The 14,987-nt window shown below is 43.8% G+C and overlaps 1 protein-coding gene across 1 annotated transcript; it reads right to left on the reverse strand.

Annotated features, from left to right (window-relative positions):
- Positions 1-6,300: 6,300 nt before the first annotated feature.
- LOC137660839 (myosin regulatory light chain 2, smooth muscle minor isoform-like) lies at positions 6,301-13,217 on the reverse strand. Its single transcript, XM_068395954.1, has 4 exons — positions 13,181-13,217; positions 11,648-11,846; positions 11,324-11,485; positions 6,301-7,519 (listed from the first exon to the last, which is right to left on the reverse strand). The coding sequence occupies exons 2-4, from the start codon at positions 11,829-11,831 to the stop codon at positions 7,347-7,349; spliced, it is 519 nt and encodes a 172-aa protein (XP_068252055.1). The 5' UTR covers positions 11,832-11,846; positions 13,181-13,217; the 3' UTR covers positions 6,301-7,346.
- Positions 13,218-14,987: the final 1,770 nt, after the last annotated feature.

Consider the following 14,987-nt stretch of genomic DNA (forward strand, 5'->3'; position numbering starts at 1 on the left):
GAATGCCTTTCTTGCTTGAGGGCCTCAACCCTTAGGCATGTGTAAAGCTTGTAACAGAAGGGGTAGACAGGCCCCTGACATGTGGAAGGCATTTAAGTGCTTGCATAAAGGACAGAAGGCAGGGAGAGAGAGAGAAACATCAAATATGAAACAGAACCCTGGAAGAGCCGCTGTGGGTTGCCAAAGTAAGGGGCTACCTAAAGAGTTGACTAGGCATTGGTGTCCAGCTTCTGGAGAAGTCTGACTACTGGGATCTCAACTAGAGAGTCATCTCTCTGATCAGCTGCATCAGGAAATACTTCAGTGCCTCAGCCCCTATCTTCTCTCCTCTTTCTGGTATTTTCACAGAATCACAGAATCAACCAGGTTGGAAGAGACCTCAGGGATCATCGAGTCCAACTGTTGCCCTGACACCACCCTGTCAACTAGACCATGGCACTAAGTGCCATGTCCAGTCTTTTCTTAAACACATCCAGAGATGGTGACTCCACCACCTCCCTGGGCAGCCCATTCCAATGTCTAATAACCCTTTCTGAAAAGAAATTCTTCCTAATGTCCAACCTGAACCTCCCCTGGTGAAGCTTGAGGCTGTGTCCTCTTGTCCTATCGCTAGTTGCCCGGGAGAAGAGGCCAACTCCCACTTCACTACAACCTCCCTTCAGGTAGTTGTAGACTGCAATAAGGTCACCTCTGAGCCTCCTCTTCTCCAGACTAAACAACCCCAGCTCCCTCAGCCGTTCCTCGTAGGACAGACCCTCCAGACCCTTCACCAGCTTGGTCGCCCTCCTCTGGACTCGCTCCAACACCTCAACATCTTTCTTGAAGTGCGGGGCCCAGAACTGAACACAGTATTCAAGGTGCGGCCTCACCAGTGCCGAGTACAGAGGGACGATCACTTCCCTAGACCGGCTGGCTACACTATTCCTAATAGAGGCCAGGATGCCATTGGCCTTCTTGGCCACCTGGGCACACTGCTGGCTCATGTTTAGCTGGCTGTCGATCAGCACCCCCAGGTCTCTTTCCACCGGTCCGCTTTCTAACCACTCTTCCCCCTGCCTGTAGCGCTGCATGGGGTTGTTGTGGCCGAAGTGTAAGACCCGGCACTTGTTCTTGTTGAACGTCATGCCATTGGTCTCAGCCCATCTATCTAACCTGTCCAGGTTAGATAATCTCTTTTAGTTAGATGGTTACTCAGTTACCCAAATTCTGTGTCCAGAGCTTGGGGCAGAAAATTTCAGGGGCAGCAGGCTGCATGTATTGCAACAGGAAGAGAGTAAAACCAAGTACTTCCAACAAGTCTCATCACTGTCTTCTGCTTGCTGTCCCATCCACATTGCAACATGCCTCCAAATTCAGCTATAGCTGCTACCAGGTAGGGTTTCTGCTAATCACACAGCTATAACTAGCACTTCTTGGCAACAGTATATCCTCCTCTTTGGGGGTTCAAGTAGCCCATAGTCATCTTCCAGTAAGTGAATCAGAGTTTGCATTTTTGCAGTGTTTTCCTTACTCATCCTTTTATACGAGTTTGATAACTCCTTCGTCCTCTTAGGTCTGCATGTGGTAGGACATCCCCAAACACAGCTGTAACGGTGCTGCTGTTCTCTGCCTCACCTGGGCAAAGAGGCTGTGGAATAGACTGATGTGCTAAAAAGCACCAATAACACCAGCAAGACAGATGCAGTTTGTGTACCTACACGTTACAGCAGAGAAACTTGTTATTGTTAATTAAATTCTAAGATTATGTTCAATTAGTTACAAAAAAAGTCAAAGAACGTCTAAAAGAAATGTTGTCTTCTGACAATTAGAAATTGCATAATGGAAAATTCGCAGAGGAGGGGAGGCAGGCAAAGTAGAAGGGTTTAGATTCATGGCCAAGTTCCCCTGTTTGCCAACAGGATAGCAGTAACAGCATTACAGCTTGTGCTTTGCACAACATATATCTCAAGTTCTAATAAATATACAATACCTTATCCCCTAAATCAGTAAAAGGAACAGGCAAGCACTAACTACAAGTAATTTTGTTCCATTTAATTCTCTTCCAAAAATGTATCACAAAGTTCACGAACTTATCTTGCTAAGATGAAACTTGTCAACTCCCCTTTCAACTGACTCCAGCCCTATAGCTTTGAAGCTTGCTAGGGCTGTGGGGCATAGAGCTGAGCAGATTTCTCAAGGAAATCTTGTGTATGTGCGTGGGGGGGCAGCGTGCAACGATTGCGGTCTCACTGTAGCTTTTTGCAACCATTTCCAATGTCACAGTGACCTGCAGTTATTTGAAAAGGAAGTTTCCAGCTGCAAGTATCTTTAATTTGCAACTCTTACCTACTCACTAAAAGAAGCCTGCTGGGACTGGTGTGCATCCCTATTAAACTTGTGTGAATGCTTTTTTATATTTTTAAATACTCAGTTTACAAGACACTTCTGATCTCATGATGATTACATAGGAACCCTAGGTAGGTTTGCCTTTCACAGCTAATGACTGCTACTAAAACAATTTTTATACTTAAGCAATGGGATGCATAGAGTGGAACTGGAGATGAGTCAGCAGTTAGCCAGGGTTATTTGAATAGCAATATAAACCGTGCCTGCTGCTAGGAAACAGTCCACAAAGGTCACACCAAGTGCCTAGTATTTAGACACTACCACCCTGGTGATATGAATTCTCTTAAGATTCTCACATTTTTTAGACAAAGCAGCATTCTATTTGACATTTGGATGTTGTCATATTAAATACCCGCTACTTGGTACCTGGATGACAGGGAAGAATGCTTGGCATCATTGGTACTGTTCACAGTGAGGCACGCCTGCCAGATTGACAGATGCTGCTCTCTCCCCATCTAGGGGAGTTAGGCACTAAAATTAGTAACTATTAAACAAGCATACTGAGTAAGGATCTGCTGAACATCATCAACAAGAAATACTGAAGAGAAGGTAAGGAGTCACCACTGCGCTTTCTACAGGGGTTAGGGCTGTAATTCACAAGTAGAAACAGCACAGATTACAAAATGACTGCCCCCGGTACAGAGACAGCCGGGTTGCTCAAGGATAATCTGGTGCTGAGCCACAGCAGCTTACAGCACCCAATGTTAAAGCAGAGTAAAGGCGGTGACAACCTTTACAAGTTATTACCTACGCTGACGGGGAGCGTATGTGTGGGGAGTGTTAGGCCAGATACAGGATGTGTGAGACAGTTCCCTGGTGAGGCACAGCTTCTCACAGACAGCCCTGGAGAGGAAAACATTTACAAACAGTCCTGGAGAGGAAACAGTTTATAAGCTAACACTCATTTAGGGTTCAGCTCTGTTGCCTCTACAACCACAGGAAACAAGCATACCAACCCCACTCGTGAATCATAGCTTTTGGGAACTTCACCTTGAAGAGTAGGAAAGTCTTTCTTCAGGTAGAATTGATCTCTTTAATCCCTTCTGCTGGGATCATTGCCTAAGCGCCTTCATTCGCCAAAAAAGAAAAAAAAAAAGCACAATAAGAAACACAGATGCTTGTGGTGGTTCCACCCTCCCTTATTCAATTGTTCAGTGGTTTAACATTCAGCCTGAATGTTGCAGACCTACTTTTAATTCTCTCTTCTAGCTGAGAGGATTCAAGGCCAAATTGTTCCAGCCCTCCACTCAAGTGACCCAGCTACAAAACAATTGAATTAATGATAGAAAAAATGAAAGGAGAGAAACACATCCCACCATAAACACCTTCATGTTCTGCTGACCCACTTCAGTAAGAACACTTGGAGATTCTGTGTAGTTCTTACTGAGACTGATACTGCCAGATCTGAGAGCTGCAGTTAGTCTATAAAACCAGTGTTGCCGGTTCCAGACACACACAGACTTTAAGGCACCTCCTGCATCAGAGGTGAGCTGGGGTTTAAAAGTTCTTTGCAAGAGAAATCCCAGGCCTCTGAATTACTCACCAAAAGTCCATTTTTATCAGTCTCTCTGACACGTTTGTATCAGAGCATTAAATGCCATTAAACTTGAGAGGGTAAACCAAAGATTCTCCCAAAGGTGAGGCTAAGAACAATAGCTGAATTACAATAGTGAATTACAGTTCTTCATCACAAGACCAAATGGCATATAGGAGTTGCTATATGGCAACATAGCCCTGGCCCATAAGCAAGAACTAGGGTTTAACAACTGGCATTTATTGCTATAGATAAATACCAGCTGCCTCACTCCAAGCCTCAACAGCAACAGTTTAGTTCATATCACAGGTTTTAGTCTTTCATATGTAAACAAAGTTATGCAAACATATAAATTTGAATTTGGGGGTAATTTTTCAAAGCTAATCTTACAGATCAACAAGAGCACTTACTGAGATACTGAGAAATGGAATGCACGAGCAGCGTGCCTGGTTTGAATTACAAGGAAGGCCTTAAGTCCTTTTGAAACCCAATCTTTTTCAAACTTACACCACGTGTGTGTTTGTACATGCATGTCTAACTACGGCTTGCAGATACCTCTTTTTCATAGAATGGTTTTGGTTGGAAGGGACCTTAAAGATCATCTAGTTCCAACCCCCCTGCCACGGGCAGGGACACCTTTCCACTAGACCAGGTTGCTCAAAGCCCCATCCAATCTGGCCTTAAACACTGCCAGGGAAGGGGCAGCCACAGCTTCTCTGGGCAACCTGTTCCAGTGTCTCACCACCCTCACAGGAAAGAATTTCTTCCTAATATCTAATCTAAATCTACCCTCTTTCAGTTTAAACATTACCCCTTGTCCTGTCACTACTTGCCCTTATAAAAAGTCCCTCTCCCACTTTCCTGTAGGCCCCCTTCAGTTACTGGAGGGCTGCTATAAGGCCTCCCCGGAGCCTTCTCTTCTCCAGGCTGAACAACCCCAACTCTCTCATCCTGTCTTCATAGGAGAGGTGCTCCAGCCCTCTCATCATCTTGGTGGCCCTCCTCTGGACTCACTCCAACAGCTCCATGTCCTTCTTATGTTGGGGGCTGCAGGGCTGGATGCAGTACTGCAGGTGAGGTCTCACGAGAGCACAGTAAAGGGGCAGAATCACCTTTTTACCCTCTTCTGTAATGAATTAATTTGATTAAAAAGCCAAAAGCCAGTGCATACAAAAGCTGCAATTTGAAAAATCCTGACAGCATTAGCCCTTGCTGCGGTAGGCGCAGAGCTTCTGTGGGAACCGACCGTATTTCCCTCTGTGTGCTGCACCAAAGCAGCTCTTCGGGACTCCAAAAAACCAGCAAAAAAAGCGCGTTGCGAGCCGCGTGCCCGCCGCGGGGCCGGCGCTCGGAGCTCGAACGCCGCCTGCTGGTGGCTCCGGGCGCCGGCCGCGAGCTCCGCCCGGGCAAGCCGGCAGGCGGCACGGAGGGAGGCTGTCCTCAGGGGGGGGCTGCGGAGGACCTGGCCCACTTCGCCTCCTCCACGCAGGGCAAAATTGGTTTCACCGGTAGCTTGCAAAAGTTCTTTTTCGAGCTTTTATCTCTGCCCCCTCTAAAAGTAAATATTTTCAGAAAAAAAGCAGCAACTGAGAGAAAACTTATTTTTGAAGCACATGGATTTCTTCTTCTGTCTTCTCTGAAAGCGTGTTGAACCCTTTTCCCTGTTTCTCAGCATCTTCCATACTCTTCTGACAGGCCTACTGTTAGCATCCTGTCATCCTTTGTATGTTCACACTGTTCCCATTCTTTTGCAAAGCTAACTGGGACCGAGGTAGAGCTGAAGCTTCAGAGCTTTTTCTTACAGGTACCAGTGAACTATTTTTACGGCATTGTCCTTCTCAAAAGACGACAGTCCTGCTTGGTTATTCATGAAAGAACAGTGTATTTCATAGAATCATAGAATGGTTTGGGTTGGAAGGGACCTTAAAAATTATCTAGTTCCAACCCCCCTCCACAGGCAGGGACACCTTTCCACTAGACCAGGTTGCTCAAAGCCTCATCCAACCTGGCCTTAAACACTGCTAAAACAAATAATCACTGTCCTCTAATTAAATTGATTAAAAGTTCAGTTCACAATAGCAGCCTCCCGTGAAACAGAAAAACACTCTCAACCAAACGACATTTCTTAATTTTGTAATCTAAATTCTTAAGGGATAACAACGTAATTCTTAGAAGTGACAGAAGCAGCTCTGATCACCCTTCCTCTCAACACCAAAAAACCAGAACTACAAGTATTCAGATTATGGCAAAGTTGCTTCAGAGGACTGTAGCAAATCTATGCATTCCATACCACAGGAACTAGAGGATATAATGACGAGAAATGAAACAAAAAAGAATGCCTCCTTCTCACACACCCAAAGCACCACTCTCAGCAGCAGCTCTTAAAAATATATTGTATATTGTTTCATTTGGAAAGCAAGAATAACATTTACAGAAAGAAAACAAAAAGGACAGAGACAGCACACCTTCCTTCTTCATGCAGCCCCATTCTCACTGTGCTTTGAAAAAAGATGGGAAAATAAAAGAAAGAAAAATATAAATGGTTGCAATGAAATGTAATGAATTCCATATTGTCAGTCCTGCAGATCTGGTATGAGGCATCACTCCAGCATTCTACTCACACACGGCATAGTACTCAATGCCAAGAAATGGAGGCACTAAGGTGGTAAAATACCCCCTCAATTACATCCATAAGATTTAAAATGTTTAATGTGCCAGTCTTGGACAGAAATCATTAATTTACGATGTACTAAAATTTGAAGGATGGGAACTGCTTCATTGTATATGCTCACAGTAGTAAGTGAAGTACTCAGTTGCTGAAGTACAAACATTAGTGTGCTTAACTGACTTATGCTTCATTTTTAAGGCAAAAATAGCTTCTCCTACATACAGTTGCATACAGTTACAAAAATATTTACATATATGATTAAACAGGCCACTTCTAGCATGAAAATTTTAACGACGTACTTAATATAGCAGTGTTTTATTTGAAAAGTTATCATTAAAAATGTAAAATTAATCTAGCCAGGATAAGTAGCACTGTCATTTTTACCTGGGCCTGCACACACACTGATCTTTGTCCCTAAACCCACCTAGACGCATTCCTGTGTGATATGGTCTAGGCAATCCTGCTCCGGCAGGGGGATTGGACTAGATGATCTTTCGAGGTCCCTTCCAATCCCTAACATTCTGTGATTCTGTGATTCTGTAAACTTCTGTCACCATAAACTGCCCTCTGTCTCTGCCCATTTCCAGTCTTATGACAAAGGTGCAGGTCTGCCCGAGCAGCCCCAGAGTCCACAGAGCAAAAAGCTGGAATGTTAAAATGTACGCAAAAGGTCCCAACGAGAAAAAAAGAAAGAACAGATCCTGAGAAATAAAATTAATGGGGGGCGGGGGTGTTATCTGCAGGTATCCAGGGATTTGCTCAGTCATCCTTGTCTTTCGCTCCGTGTTTCAGGATGCGCGTGAATTCAATGTAGTTGAAATTCCCCTTTTTGTCGATGGGTGCCTCTCTGTACAGCTCATCTACCTCTTCGTCTGTGAACCTGTCTCCCATTGTTGTCAGCAGCTCTCGCAGGTAGTCTTCTTGGATGAAGCCTAGCATGAGAGGTATAGAGAGGAACACAAAAGGGAAGTCGTTTCTTAGACAAGTCTTCAAAAGCAGTAAGACAGACAGACCAACAGACATGCAATTATCTAATACGGCATGCAATATATACATTTGCACCAAGAGCCCAAAATACTTTCTTAATTGAATTCTACAGAAATTCCTTGAATGCAAAGGGGAAGGAGGGAAGTTTGATGCATTTCATACAGATTTTTGAAAAGAGGGCCTGATCTGCTGTGATCTAATAACACCTATTTCCATCTACTGATCTTCAACAGCTCGAAGTAGAAAAACAAGTTCCTGTCACTGCTAGTCTTCATTACACAAGCTGTTCTCTTAATTGAATTATATTTTTCTTGACTCAATTAGATATATTTGTGCATCCTCTATAAACTAGTTTCCTCTGGGGACTAAATAACCACTGGTTGGCTCTTCACTGCTGCACAATACTGTTGCTGGAGGCAATTTACGTGGATACAGTGAACTGCTGGCAAGCGTCCAGGGAAACAGTTTATAACAGAAAAGACTTTCAGGCAGGACTGAGCAAGTTAACTCAGGAGAAAGGAAGAATGTTTACTGTGGAGAGGCAGAGGTGGAGAAGCTAGTCAAAAAAAGATAGGATATATTATGTTATTTATTTTATGCTAAAAGTAGCAGAAGATTTTGGAGAAAATTAACAAAGTTATAAAAATGAGCAGTTGCTAAGTATGTTCTGTTAATTCAAATTCAATAGACGGGCAGAAACACCAGTTGCCGAACAACTCCAGGAAAGTTTAGAGATGAAAAAAGGAATGCGCATAACAAATAGTAGACAGAAGAATGCAGAAACTGCTTAATGTTGAAATAAGACCTACCATGCCTTTAAATGCACAATAGTTGCTTCATTTGAGAAAGAAGTTGGTTACTGAACTTTAGTTGGAGAAATATCAATAACAGAACAGAGGAGGCAGAAGAATGTTCCAAAAAAAAAAAAAAAATGTAAACTGTGCAGAACAGCTGGAAATCATATGTAGACACCCACATCAACTGGTGTAGATTCAATTAGAATGTGATTTTTAAAAAGTTCTGCTTTGGAAAGAGAGTTGTATAACTTAAGCAAACAGAGTTCATTAGAGAGAGAAAACCAAATAGGGAATCAGGGGACCAAAAGGCAGTCAGTGAGCATGACAAATTATCATGGGGTTGGTGTATGCTGCAAGGCAGGGGGAAAAAAACGTGTTTCAACATACGCTAATTAAAACAGCATCCTATCCCAGTGCAGACAAGCCCTTGGCTACTGACTCCAAATGAAGGCGGCTAACAGCAATGTTCTACTCTAAAAACGAGGAGGATGTTCAGTTAGCCAGGCCCATCTTAATCGGGTCAAATTTTGGAGTTGTCTCTTTGCAGATGTGCGTAAAGAGTGGAAAAAAAAACAGCTAAAGAGATTAGGCTCTGTATTTCTGCAGTCCTACAGGGACCAAATAGTGATGAGAGATGACATAAGGATTAGTATTCAAAGAATGCAAGGCCTTTGGTGCTGCAAGTTTAGCCTCAAGGACTTAACTGCTTCTGTCTGAACAGCTAGGTGTTTAAACACTGAACTAGGTTGCCAGACTAGGAATATACTTAAAGTTTTAGCAGCACTGAACTGTAAAGCGAACAGTATTCCCACCCTCCCTCACACACAGCTTCAATGTAGATGGGGAGTAACAAATTAATGAAGCAAAATTTAAGATTCGGCCTGTGGCAGACAGCACAAAACAGATGACAATGCAGGATCAAAGCGCAGACAAAAGATACACCAAATGCAGACAGATACAGCTTTTATACTAATTTCATAGCACTACATACGACAGTAATGCTGAAGCAATATACCCAACTAGATTGGCAATATAGGAAATGTAAGTAAAAACCAACAAGTACAACTACCTTATCCTCGTCGAGAGGATTCGATTTGTATTATTCTCTTTCAAAAGAACTACACACATGTAGAGCTAGAAAATTAGGCCCATAACACAAACACAAACATACATGGAGATTACAAAGTGGGGGGAAAAAAAAAAAAAAGAAAAAGGCTTGACATAGCTGGAAATGCTTTTATTCATTTTTAAAAGGAACAAACTGATCAGAAGCCAAATCTGAGAATAAAATGAATAAAAGGCAAATATAACATGGGTTCTACAAATACATCACACGTTATTTTGAAGACTGCATTTTGACTATTATGAATCAAAAATCAATAAAACAGTGTAACTATCTAACACGTTTCCTGGTTAAAATCTGAGGATGGCATAAGACACAAAAGAGACTGTGGAACCATTATCCTCAAGTGATCCTAGGACTAGACTAAAATATTTACCACACAGAGCTGAAAGATAATAAAATCAATCTTATCAGTACATGGAGGCCTGAACTAGTAACTTATTGTTTACATAAACGTAAAAGGTTACTGTTCAAAAGAACTGGTAGCTCAATCATTTTCTTTATATCGTAATTCACAGGGTCTTGTTTTGGTGCACACAAAAAACCCCTGTAGCACAGTGAGTCAGACTACCTGTGGAGAGAAAATAATTAACCTACTAAAAGAACTTCCTTCTCTAGGAGATGGCAAAGAGATTTCCCTTGAGAGGGCGGAAGTCAATTAACATTTGAAAAGGCCTTACCAACAGAAAGCCTGTTTACCTACACCTCAGCAGGAAGGGGATGCTCTTTGAAAAGGCAAAAGGTGCTAAAAATACACAGACTGAAAATAGCTGTTTGGAATGGAATAATATCCTTTGAAAGGTTCAGAGAACAGATCCACAGGTTAGACTGAAATATTGTGGTGGACAGTTGTGAGGAACATTATAGGTGCAGTGACAGCTCTAGTAGAGAGGCTACATAATTTCGGCACGTACTAGTAAGACATGTTCACAACATGTCAAAGTGCTGATATTCTGTAATTCTGCAGAATTGCCCTAATTGCCCTAAGGATTCATCCCTGGTTACCACACACTTCTCCGGAATCTTAGCCTACATGAATAAATAAATAAAAGCATAAACCTCTAACCTCAAGATTACAGGTGTAACCTTGAAAGTCTGATGTAGTAAAACTGAGCTCTGCATTTTCCTCTTTCTCCCCATCTTGCTACGCAAGTCAGTCCAATCTGTCATTTCTGTCTTCTAGACTCCACCCAGTTTTTATCTTTAGATCATTAAAGCTACAGCCTTTCCTGCAACCTGAAAACAAACTGAGCTGCAGGTGAGGGCATGACACATGATATTTGTCATCAGAGCCATAACAACACTAGGCAAGATGATGGTTCAAAAGAGTTTATGTAGTCTGGACAGCCTGTCTTGAAATACTAAATACATCGAAGAATTCACATGCATCGCAGATCTACTGCAGGGGGAGGACAAACTCAGTTGTATTACAGATTTCACATCTGTTACCTTTTCAATGCCATACAAAATCACATATTACCAATTTGAATTCCTCAATCTTCTTTGAGCAAATGCATCCTAGTTTGCACTTTGAGGAACATACATGCTGCCCAGTTAAAACACTCTTCTTCAAAGCCTCAGAGAAGAGCATTACTACTAGTCCTCAGTACTTACACAGAACAGCCAGACAGTTTTTATTCTCACTCAGTAATAAGTCAAATTCTCATTACTTGGTAGAATATACCATCTAGAAGTATTACTGTGACACAGTTCATTTATAAAGGTGCAAAAATCAGCATAGTATTTAGAAACCCAAATAAACAACATAGAAGTACCCCCCACACCAAGTGGCTGAGTTTCACCCACGTTGCTGGGTGCAGTGAACCCACCTGTTGCTTCTTCATCAAAGCAAGCAAAAGCATTCCTGATTACGTCTTCCGGATCGGTGCCATTTAACTTCTCACCAAACATTGTAAGGAACATCGTGAAGTTTATGGGGCCTGGAGCCTCATTCATCATGGCATCTAGGTATTCATCCGTTGGATTCTTTCCTACAAATAACGGGATTCATATTTGTTTTAGCTTTCAAACTAAAAGTAATCTGAATAGCGTAATACAAACTGAGACACCTCTCATAAACTATCCCAAACTCAGTATTTTAATTTTAACAGCACAAATTTGCTTGGCAACCGTAAACAGAAAAGTGACATTACCAAGGGAGGCGAGCATATCGTGCAAGTCCTCTTTGTCAATGAAGCCATCCCTGTTCTGGTCGATCATGTTGAAGGCCTCCTTGAACTCCTGAATCTGCGACTGATCAAACATTGCAAACACATTGGAAGTGGCACGCTGAGGGCGCTTCTTGGTGGTCTTCGTCTTTGCCTTTTTGCTAGACATACTGATTTTCGGACACTAGGGAGAGAAGTAAATATGGTAAACACAATAAGATCAGAGTTAGGACTTAAAAAAACCCTGTGCTAAGGTATAATGTTCAAGTTCACAGATAGAAAACACCTCTAACACACTTCCATTTCCTCTCATCAGAACATATTTCCCTAACCAAGAAGGGAAAAAGAGAAGCAGAAAATACAAACAAATCAATGACAGACTCCTAAATAAAAAAAGTCACTAAAAGAAGATGTAAGTTAAACACGAATTTCAGTCTTCAAAGGGACAGCTTTTGTCTGGGATCCCTTCTTGATACATGCACCTGCAAGAAGGGAACTCGGACTGGTATCAAGCGTAAAAGAGCAAAGTGAGATTTTAAGAGCTGTCATTAAGTCTGTGAAAGAGTTCTCTATGGATATGCATATATAATAACTGTGTGCAATATTACGTAGCAGGGGAAGGAGAAACACAACTCAGTTCACCTGAACAAACTCTGAAGTGCCTATACTCAACACCTGACAGCAGGAAGTAGTTGGTATTTTGTATAACGATGGCTCTCTATTTAAACCACCCTAAAACTAGAAGACTGTGCAAGCTGTATTTCTGCTCACACCAATAAGTTCTGCCTGACTTCCATTTACTTTTATGCATTTAATTTCACCTGAAATATACTACAGGTCTGGCATGCCTGTAAGCTGACTTCTGCTGCCTACTCCTTTAAGCAAAAAGGGGAAAGCAACCAACTCGTGCTGCTTTTGCTCTTCTCCCTAGAAAAACTGCTCAGAAAAAGGTATCCTCACCTGTAACACTCAGGCTGAGCTTGGGTTATTGGCCAATGGGTCAACTGGGTTATTGACCAACGCAGAGCAATGGTCCATTTCATGGCTCCCACCATCAATCAATTTACCTGTTGCTTAACCTGCTGAGGTTTCCATCGTATGGTGCTGCAGAGCAAGCTTTAAGATTTTATAAAATGAACCGGGGGGCGGGGGGGGTGGGGGGGAGACCTCATTTGTCCTTTAGGGTAGGTGGGAGGGATGGATGGGGGCCCCCTTTCACCTTTCACCACAGAAGGCTGTGACAGCCACCCCCTACCCCAAGCTTGGACGTGTGGGGATAACAAATCTTAGAGACAACGCTCAGCTCTCCAGCGAGCACAGGATGAAGGAGATCGCCGCCGGTTGAGGCTGAGGCTCCGGCAGCCACGGACGTGGCTCAGCCTCAACCGGCGGCGAGGGCGGCCCGGCGACCATGGCTTCTCCTCAGCGGCAGCTGCCCCAACGGTCGCTCCTCTCCACAGCCCGTTCCCGCCCTCAAACAGCCCCCACCGGCAGCACCCGGACCCCTCCCAGCCTCACCCCAACGGCCGCTGCGGGGACCCGGTAGCAAACAGATGCGGAAGGGAGGAAAGGGCGGCAGCAGCTCCGCTGCTTCCCGGAGAAACCATCCGGGCGGTGGTGGTGGGGAAGAACGGAGGGACGACAGCGGGTGGCGACGGGAGAAGCAGCGGGGAGGGCAGCGAAACGGCAGCGATGCCTTTCCCTTAACGATCGCAGCCCCCTCTCACCCCCTCATCGGGGCGGCTGGCTCGGGATGTCCCCGCAACCGCTTTTTGCCCCCTCTTCGGCAGCGTTGGCGCAGCCCGGGGGAAGTCGCCGCCACCGGGGCTCGGCCCTGGGCGCCGCCTGCAGCTGCCGGGCAGTGGGGAAGGGAGGGAGGGAGCCCCGCTGGCGGCTGCCGCTCCGGGGGCGGTCCCTGAGGCTGGGGGTGCTGGGCCCAGAAAGCTGATGAGGAAGGATAAACCCGAGCTGCCTTTAAAAACGCGTGTCTGAGATCAGGGGGTTACATAGGGCAGCTCCGGGCTGGGGGGAAGCCGGCACCGCCCCGGGCGGGGGTACGCTCCGCTCTGCGCTGTTGGTTTGAGCGGTGGAAGTGCCGTTGTGGAGGGGCTTCCTCGGGCCAGCGCCTTCCTCCCGTGGGCTTTATTTTTTCCGTATCACGTTGAAGATGGAGCTTCGGTCCGTGTTCCTGAAGCCTCAGCCGGCGATCGCGGAGTTGATAGGTTCATGGTGTCACAGCAGGGAGGCACAAGAAGCCTGAGCGTTTGGTAACGCGCTGCCGGGATTAAGAGTAAAGTGTTGTCCTTACATTCAGGCTTCCTCGTGTTACACTTAAGGGATCAGAACGATTCTAGTTTGCATCTTAAGTCTTCTAAATGAGTGCTCCCGGATGAACAAGACTTAACACCTCTCGCATCCATAGATTATGAGGCCCCTTGGAGGATTTATTCTTGCTTATATTTTCCTCATGAAAACAGTGCAAAGGAAAACACTTTTTTTTTTTTGCTTTCTTCATTTACTGATGTAGGATCTCAAAGAAACTGGGGTACAAGGTCTTTTTGGTGTTCCCCTGAGGATGGGGTCTGAAATGACTTCCAAAGCGATTAGTTTTTAGCCCATGACCGCTTCTGCATTTCTGACATGTTTCTGAACGGGATGCTTGTTCACGTTTTGCATTTTGAAGTCCCATATAAATCACTTGGGCTTCAAGAAGCTGTTGTAGACTCTGAAAGCTTCTCACATGGGAAAGCTGCACTGTCAGTTCATCATTCTTCTAACTTCTTTCCTACCTGTTATCAGTTTTGCTGGTATACAGTCAGTATCTTGGTAAAAAATAACTCTTAAGGAGGAAAGGAAAAAATAGATGAACAGGCTTTTGCTGAAATTATATTTACAAATGTAAATGGATTACATTTAGGCACTGTACATACTGAGGTTAACATATAATTTAGAAGTTGCAGTCCCAAATTTGAAGGGAGATGCTTTAATTGCTGAAAGGCCCAACTTTCTTTCCCTAATTTGGCCTAATTAGCTGATAAGAATACTTCCCCGATGAATTTTAATATCACTCTTCTAAAATTTGCCTCAAAATGCAATGGAAAAAAATATTAAACTTCGTTGAATTGAGAGCATGCTCACAGAAAAAGTTCTGGGGAAAAATACTCTGTACTTACTACATGGCTCATAGTTTCAGGATAATTATATGCAAAGAGTGAGTGGGCAGAAAAGCAGTAGAAACACCAAGGCAGTAATAGAGTTATTAAAATACTCCGTGATAATCTTGAACAACTGAATTGTGTGTTGAAATTTAATTATGAAAATAGTT

Source organism: Nyctibius grandis, chromosome 3 (assembly GCF_013368605.1).
Source record: "Nyctibius grandis isolate bNycGra1 chromosome 3, bNycGra1.pri, whole genome shotgun sequence".
In the NCBI taxonomy this organism is placed as follows: Eukaryota; Metazoa; Chordata; class Aves; order Nyctibiiformes; family Nyctibiidae; genus Nyctibius; species Nyctibius grandis.